The 8960-nt window shown below is 36.6% G+C and overlaps 1 protein-coding gene across 1 annotated transcript; it reads right to left on the minus strand.

The window, feature by feature from the left end:
- Positions 1-2445: 2445 nt before the first annotated feature.
- On the minus strand, positions 2446-7022 carry LOC132162778 (TMV resistance protein N-like). The gene is made up of 6 exons (XM_059573007.1): positions 6523-7022; positions 5133-5860; positions 4771-5030; positions 4353-4655; positions 3225-4253; positions 2446-3120 (listed from the first exon to the last, which is right to left on the minus strand). Exons 1-6 carry the CDS (start codon positions 7020-7022, stop codon positions 2446-2448), a joined length of 3495 nt encoding a protein of 1164 aa, XP_059428990.1.
- Between the last annotated feature and the right edge of the window lie 1938 nt (positions 7023-8960).

An 8960-nucleotide genomic window follows, 5' to 3' on the forward strand; every position in this document is an offset into this window, starting at 1 on the left:
ATTCAAATTAATGAGTTGTTGAAACTATATTATTAGGCCGAGAAAAAGCTAAAGAGAAGGACCAAAAGGAGGCACCAAAGGTGGTAACCGAAAGTGATAGGGGATCGACCTCTACCATTGGCCGAGGAAAGAGACCCCCCTTTCCCTTTCCTCAAGATATATGGCACGCTTTACTAAATATAATAGAAAGTCAAGGCTTTGGGCATCTAGTAGGATGGAGCCTTGACTCGAGCATTGTACAAGTGCTTAAGACTCCTTCGGGCCATGGCCACAACTATTATATAAGGCATGGCTTGGAAGCCAGCTACTAGTGCTTATCGGCGAGAAGTAGGCTTGGCTTGGTTAGTAGTGCCTGCCCAATCCTTCTTCCCATATTTTCAGGATTTTTTTAATTTTTAATTTTTTTTTCCTGGATTTGTGTAAGATAGAAATATATCTATCTAATCTTAACAAATGAATGAAAGCGGAAGAAATGAAGTTTCATTCCCCTTTCTGATCTGGCGACTAATCACTCCCTAAAAGGTCCTATACTTCGTATTATTTCTATTCTACCGATTTAGTTTATTATTATTTTTTTAATATTAATAATTTTAATAATATCAATTTATAATTAATATTTATTTATTCTTATATTCATTTTCTTTATTTCATTTTCAATTTTATTATAATTCTAATTAATTATGATGAGCCAAAGAAAACACAATAGAGTGTCGCTTGCACAAGCAACACGGCCACTACTTTTCTTGCGGGGAAGACTGAGCTCAGCCTATACTGAATTCGTCACTCTTGGCAAAGAAGGGGGAAGGAATGTGCCATTTTGTCTCCCATCCGGCTCACTCTCTTCTTCAGGGGCGAAAAAAGATATATATTTGCAGAGGAGGCACAGGCACACCATTAGAGTGATGAGCCAGGTTTGCCTATCTATTCGCTATCTATTATTCGTTTAGCACAAGAGGAGCTCTCTAGAAAGTGGGCGTAGAATACCAAAGGGAGTTATTCATGTTCAAGCAAGTTTCAACAATACCATTGTGACTGTTACAGATGTACAAGGTTGGGTAATTTCTTAGTCCTCTGCTGGTACTTGTGGATTCAAGGGTACAAGGAGAGGGACACCGTTTGCCGCCCAAACTGCAGTAGGAAATGCTATTCAGACAGTAGTGGATCAAGGTATACAACGAGCAGAAGTCATGATAAAAGGCCCCGGTCTCGGAAGAGATGCGGCATGCGAGCAACCAGAACCAAATCAGTGTTAGCCATCGTCCCCAAAAAAACCATGTCTGAGGCATCCACCAATAGAATAACCAAGGAGTGTAATGTGCAATCTGAAATGACCTTTGGTAGGATGAAGGCAGAGTCTTAAATGCCTGTGTTTAGAACAAAATCGAAAATCTTGCTAAATTCAATGCTATTTACAGCAAAAAGGACTTTTGACTTCTAAATATAGTTCCCATTTAACAAAGATATCAAAGAAACCAAAAGGAATTCAAAATTTGTCATCAATTTGTACCCAAAAACAAAAATCAATCACCATCGTCCATTATTCCAACTCTGATCCTCCAAAACCCAAGCTCTGTTCCGCCTCCGAGCGTGCCTACCCAACACAGAACACGAATTGCTCTGACTTCTGCTCAAAGGCCCAGAAGAATTCGACCCTGGCGAGGGAGACGAGAGAAGAATTCACCCAAACCTCAAGAAGGGCGAGGGAGGCGAGAGAGACGAGATTCTTTATGAGCTCTAGATCAAATCTGTGCTAGCAGAGAGATATGAGCTCTGGATGGATTGAATAGTTGCATTTCCACTAACCAAGAAAAAGAAAAAAAAAAAAAGAAGTTACCCATCCAGCCCAACCAGCCCGGCATTCAAGTTTGACTCAAGTCCAAGAAACCCACGACTTGTATAAACGAAGGCTCCGTGCGATCGATTGAGTTACCAAATTGCCTTCACTTGAAAGACTACATTCATGAAGGAAACATGGAAGAAAGCGAAGATCAATGAAGATTGAAATCATTAATACTTAAAAATTCATATTTAAATTTTGTGACAATACAAGTTGCCATATCTCCAGGGATAAAGATATTTTTTTGGATTTGCCACTGTTCCTCTTTATTCACTCTTCACTTACAAGATTGAGATGTTAAATCCTAGTTATTCACATAGAGACATTTTATCAAACACCTAATGCTGAATTTCACTTTATGTAAAAGAAAACCAAGAAACTTATAAATAACATGCAACCAGGGATCGGAAGTTTAATTATCTGGTTCGAGAAATTTGACAACAATAAATAAAATAAACAAAGTAAGAATATTATCATTGTCTTAAATCTAAGAAAAAATACTTTCAATAACTCGAAACTTTGTCAAAGGTGTAGAGTTGCCGATAGAGGTGCCTCTCATGTGTTGGCCGCCATTACTACCTCACTCGCCATTCCTATTGACCCAGATGCTACAACATAGATTTAATAGGGCCATCCACGTGGAGAAATAGATAACCATTGACCAAATCAAAAGAAGATTTCCGAGTACTTTTAAAATCCAAACCATGTGGAGAAATGGTGTTCACAACTTGGCAGAACTCTGAATAATCACTCTGATCACGTACTACACGCGCCCCAAACTCCTTTACCTCAACATTCAAGCAGGCTGTTGTAATTGAAGCCTTAAGATTGTTCCATCCACACACAAAGCTATTTCCCACTCTTCTCCCTAAGAACCAGTTAGCTGGTATATACACCCAAAATCCACTTGACCCAATAGAAGGGAATCCAGGGGCACAAAGGGCCAAGGGCTCTGTAACATCAACTTCATTCACTTGAAATTGACAAACAAAGTTGGGTAAATTACTATTACTGCCATCAAATATTGTTGTAGAATTCGAATTCTCCTTCCACTCATCGACCTTGAGTTTTCTTCTCTTTCTTGGATGAGTACTGCGAGGCTCATGAATTTCATAAACAATAAAAAGAGCATACCCCTTCCAAGTCCACCACTTCACTGAGCTAAAATCTGTATGCAATTGAATTCTTCCAAACCAATTACTGCTTTTATCTTTGAACCACTTTGGGATTCCTGATCCCACCAGCGCAGGGCCGCATGCTTCCAAGTCATAAAAAGTTTGGAACTGTAAAATAAAAAAAAATAAAAAAATAAAAAATAGTAAGATGTTAAGCTATTACGAACAATATTATAACTTAATTTAGTGTACGTGTTAAAAAAGAGACTCACACTTTCTTTACTCCATAAAGGACTTCGTGGATGCAGGCGTAGGATCTTGCAGCTGGGTGTTCCATCATAATCAATATAAGCGGCCACAAAAGATCCATCAATGCTCCTTAATTTTTCATTTGAACTCCACATCTCCATTTGCTTATAAAACAACTCCAGCGATGGACAATTTCTTACACTCAAGCTTATTAATCCCAATGGAAGCTTCGGCAATACTTGAAGCCAACTACAATCATCCAACTCAAGACTATAAAGGCGAGAAAGTTGAGCCACACAATCTTGTATTCTCGTAAATTTGTTCCCACTTAGCTTTAAAATACGAAGTAAGGGTAAGCAACTAAGGTCACTCGGCATCGCTCCATCCAATAGGTTGCAATAACTCAAATCTAGCCATTCAAGATTTGAAAGTTGCCAGGCACCGTCTATTATCCTCGTAAATTTGCTCCAAGACAAATTTAAAGAACAAAGTGAGGATAAGCAACTAAAATTATTGGCGATCACCCCATTCCCATTTGATAGATTGTGATAACTCAAATCTAGTTCTCTTAAAGAGCTTAAACCTGAGAAAGAATCAGGGAGCAAAAGACTTATAATGGGATCTGGTCCACTACCTATCGGAAGTTTCCTTGTAGCATTTCCACCTACCCAAAGGTGCTCTAGACATTTCATACCACTAATCATGTTTTTTGGGATTTTCTCTAGTCTTGAGCAATTAGATATATTGAGATTTTTAAGAGACGACAACCTCTTAAATGATAGTGGTAACTTGTTGAGTCTTGAACAGCCAGAAAGATTAAAAACTTCAAGTGATTCCAAGCAAATCTCGTCTGGAAGTCTCTTAAGACGTTTGCAACCTTGTAGATGCAACTCTTTAAGTCGTCTTAGAAATCCAATGGATGGGTGAACTTTAGACAAACTTGTACAATATGCAAGCTCTAGTTTCTCAAGATTTTGGAATCCGCTCAAGTCTAGTGTCTCGATTAAGTTTTGAGAGTGACTCAGGCAAATGTGTTTTAATTTGTCAAAAATCTGCTATAGAAGACTAATAAATAGTTAGATAAAATGAACAAGAGTAAAAGGACTAAGAAGAATAAGAATAAATTAAATCTGCATAAGCCAAAATCTTACCTTCCTTTTATCCCACAATTGTTTGATGCAGCTGTAAGGCATTTTGAGCATAACAAGATTCTTCGGCTGGAAACTGGCCGGCAAGGATTCGAAAGGATATTCCCACCATTCTATAATGCATAACTCGTTACTTAGCATGAAATTCGAAGGATCTCCATGCCATTCTAGATTAGTGCGTAAATGACCAACCCCGCTAATCTCAAGCATTTTCAATTTTTTCATCTTTGAGAAGGCTTCAAAATTTAGTTGCTCTAGTTTCTGTAAAGGTAATTTTAGGACAATGCCTTTAACTGTATCAGTTCCCTAGTAACCAAGAAAACTGAAATTAGTGTGGTGAAAGTATTTGACAAATACATAGAAAAATCAGTATCAATCGAAACATACTTCTTTATGTTTGTGTCTAGAATAATCCACTTACAGTATTATTTTTCAATACGTGAAGAACATCCTCAATATGCCACAATCTACTGCGTTCGCCAGGCTCCTCAGCAGACTCACAATGAACTATTTGCTGACCCATTTTTTGTAACAAATTGTGCATCTGCAATCTTTCATTCGAGATGGTTATAAGAGATTTGTCCACAAGAACTCTGATATTGATGTTCGGATAGTAACCAAAACTTTCTAGTTTGTGTATGCTGCTATACATATTTGCTCCATGGAAGAAACATGCAATATCTAAAAACAATTTTTTCTCCAAATCCTCCAATCCATCAAAACTTATTTGAAGTTTATTCAAAATTTCTTCTTTAGGATTTTCTTTTAGTAGATTCCTCGCACTTTTCCATTCATCCATTGTTCTACCAAATAAGAAAGAACCAAAAACTTCAAGAGCTAAAGGGAGGCCTTGAGCGTAACTCACAACATTCATAGACAATTGAACATAATTTTCTTCAGGATGAGGTTTCTTGAAGGCTTTCCAACTAAAGAGCTGTAAAGCTTCAGGATAATTCAAGTTCATAACCTCGTAGGTATTATCCACAAATCTATTAAGCAAATGTTGATCTCTACTTGTTATAATGATTCTACTCCCTTGACCAAACCAATCATGGCTCCCCGCTAGTGCTTCTAGTTGTTTTACTTCATCCACATCATCAAGAATAATAAAAACCTTTTTATTACGTAGTCTGTTTACTATCACTCTACTTGCCCCATACTCATTCCATATATTTATTTCTCTTTCCATCAAGATCTCAACAATAAGTTGTTTTTGTAAGTAAACTAGACCATGAGTTCTAGTTTCTTCTCTAATATCAGTGATGAAGCAACTAGCATCAAATTGATGAGAAACTCTTTCATAAATGGCTTTTGACAAAGTTGTCTTCCCAATTCCACCCATCCCATAAATCCCTAAAAAGCGAACATCATCCAATCCTATACTAAGCAGGTTCATAATTTCCTCCACACGGGATTCTATGCCTACAAAATCCTTGGAAACGATTGAGAAGTTACGACTCAATCCACTAAGTACCCTTCTACTAATTTCTTCTACAACGATTGATTCGTGCCTGTAAGAAAGATAGATCAGCTATAGTCATAGAGAGAAAAAATTCTTTATAATATTACATAATGTTTATCTTCATTCAGCAAAGAAATGGAAATTCTTAATTTATGATGTAGCACCATAATTAAAGTTTTATTGGCTTGGATCATCATGGGCTCTAATAAAAAACCATCTTTTTGTCACCTAACTATAAAACTTCAATGGTTTGAGAGTGTGCCTAATTTTACTAGTTTCTTTAATTATTTGTATGCTTCTTGCATTCCCTTTTTCGTAGTCATTTTTTATCTTTTATCTTGACAATTATAAGTTAAAGATTATTTACTACATAATGTTGCTTTTTTTAATTGAAGCAATTCTGCACGAAATGTGAATTTGTGAGACAATGATATATAGAGGCTACAAAGATTATTCAATGTCAACTAGTCAGAAATTAAAATTTTTCTAAAGTCCAAACACACTGAAAGTTCTCTCAATATGTTTGAGTATGAAAGTAAATAAAATTTGTCAAGTTAATCCATGGGAGAGTCGGTCAACTTTTAGTGCTGTAGCAAATTATGATCGATGTTGATACTAATTTAGAACAAAATTTGATTATTTTGCAGAAATTTTCAACTAATTGTCAATCTTCACATTGAAAGAATTAGAAAAGACTTTAATGTTACGTACCTATCATGTACATGCCATCCGGAGATCTTGCTCACTTCTCTCAAAGCAGCTCTCCACTTTGACATCATCTGAATGTCAACCTTGGGATCTTTTTCATGCCTACCAAAAGCTTCGGCAAAAGCTCCCCTCTGGTTTCCTACGTCGGATGGATCCACATGGTAGAAAATGGGCAAAACTCTCCCAGTGTTTCTCATGCATTTGACCATCTTGGCAAGTTCAATGAGGCACCATCTAGATGATGCATAATTTGGAGAGATAATGGCAATTCCATACTTGGAATCTTGTATTGCTTTTAAGAGCTCTTTAGAAACATATTTTCCTCGCTCGAGCTTTTCATCGTCTCTAAATACGAGAATGCCTCTCTGTTTCAAAGCGGCATGTAGATGGTCGGTAAAACTCTTGCGGGTGTCTTCACCGTAGAAACTGAGGAAAACATCGTATCTCCGTGAAGGTGTCGAAGAAGAAGAGGAAGAGGGTCTCTGAGTGGTGGTGGACGCCATGGATCGGAGACTTACAAGACTGTTTAATAATGCAATGCTAATTAATTTGCAGAGTTTGAGAATAGGTTTTGGGTATTGATTGTTATATGCAAGGCGTGGAAAAAAAAACTGTCAACACGAGGAAACTCGCAATAAAAGTTAGTCGCGTTCACATTGCCGGTCGCCATTGTGGCTTCTTTTCTTTGGTGGGAGCTGCTTTTGCTTCAAGTGGTATTAGTCCACAAATCAAAGTAAAGGTCGTTTTCTTTTTCTCTGTCTTTTTTAATCCCACAAATTAAAGAAGGACTTAAATTAAATGTCGTTTTCTTTGAACTTTCAAAGGTACTTCTTTCCCGTGGTGGAAACGCGTTAAGGTGATGCACCACCAATTATTTAAGGTAATTTGGCGGATGCGAAGTTTCATGGAAATTAAGAAGTGCTTTTTACTAATTTTATGTGATTGGGATGATCTTCAGTCTCAAGTTTAATGCAAATAATTGGCGGAAAGTAGAAGGAAAGTCAAATGATTGGCCGAGAGTCAAATGTTCCCTCTCTCTCTCTCATGTCCACGAAAGTAGAAGGAAATGTCGTGGAAAGAAAGTTAGATTCCGCAGTCGGATGATAAACCTTTTTGTTGTTGAGTGAATTTGTGTTCATTGTTTTGTTGGGATCGAAATTATAATTAATTAATTGTCAAGTTTCCTGGAAATTACAAGTGCTTTTAGTGCATTTCTGTTGTTTCTTTCATGGATCTGGGTGAGTGTACATTGTATGTCTCTGCTCTGTTTCTTCGTGTCTGTCAATGTGTGGCCGGGTGGGTTTCAAAATTTTAATTTTCTAGCAAATATTTATGCCACGATTTTTCCAATTTGAGGCCATGTACGTAGTAGGTCCAATCAGTTTGCCCAATCTTATGTGTTTAGCAAATAGTGTGTGACAGTGTGTCTTTCATGTTCAGTTATGTTCTGAACAGTTACGTTTTGAACAGTTATGGAAAGGGAATGACAATGATATCAATATATGTTGACAAATATTGTGACAATGAGCCATTCAACCTAAACATTGAGGATTCACTTAATGTTGCCATTGATAATGCAAAATTGTCATCATATTTTGTTAGTATGTTTAGAGAATGCTTTTCAAATTTGTTTGAAAGAAGATTTGTAACTAAATAACTGGATTTCTATAAGTCGTGTTACATGCTTATAATATTTTCCTGCATTTCTTTCAAAGAAGATTGTAAGCCCTCACCTGGCATGAGAGTATATGTTCTTACTTTCTACTCAAAGGTTTATGAGTATAGCAAAGAGAATGACATTGGCTTTCAACAGTAAGGATTGTAAATTGTATTATGAAGGTTTTCTGGAAAACTGGTTTAGATGATATATATAGATAATGGTTCTATCAAAATTGTTTAATTCACTAATTTTGTATTGGATTCGTATCAAATTTACAGATCATGTCAAAAATTGACGGCCATAGTAAGTTGATAATGTAGTGTATATTCCCACTACACTGAGGAAGGTGTTAACCTTTGTTGATGAAAACTGAACCAAGCTTGAGATTATTGTGAGCCTGAACAATGCTCTGCTCGATTGTGTCAACAATGGCGTCAAATGACTGTTGCACGAAACCTAGAGAAGTGACAGAGTAAAGCAGGTACTGCAACTAACCCCCTGGCCCTGCATGAGTATAGATGCCACTGATTGCCACATTTTCCTCTCTGTAAAAATTTCTGAATCTTCAAATTACCAAAAAAAATGAAAATTAAATCATATATATATATGCTTTAGTAACTCTCAAGCTGGCAATTAACTAAAAGGTGTATATAAATGTGCATTATATACACATTTGACATTTGCACCAATGTCATGTCTACAACAACAATAGTTTCTTGGTAAATTAACACGTAATATCACGCAATTAACAGATAATCCAAAGTCATTGCTATATAAACTA

The sequence above is a fragment of the Corylus avellana genome, chromosome ca10 (assembly GCF_901000735.1).
Source record: "Corylus avellana chromosome ca10, CavTom2PMs-1.0".
NCBI classification, from domain to species: Eukaryota; Viridiplantae; Streptophyta; class Magnoliopsida; order Fagales; family Betulaceae; genus Corylus; species Corylus avellana.

Excerpts from the sequence above, each read along its gene's own strand:
- LOC132162778 (XM_059573007.1), bottom strand. The coding sequence starts at position 7,022 with ATGGCGTCCACCACCACTCAGAGACCCTCTTCCTCTTCTTCTTCGACA. Across the intron at positions 5,031-5,132 it reads AACAATGGATGAATGGAAAA|ATATTGCATGTTTCTTCCAT; the intron begins GTGCGAGGAATC and ends AATTGTTTTTAG. Across the intron at positions 4,254-4,352 it reads AATTGTGGGATAAAAGGAAG|ATTTTTGACAAATTAAAACA; the intron begins GTAAGATTTTGG and ends CTTCTATAGCAG.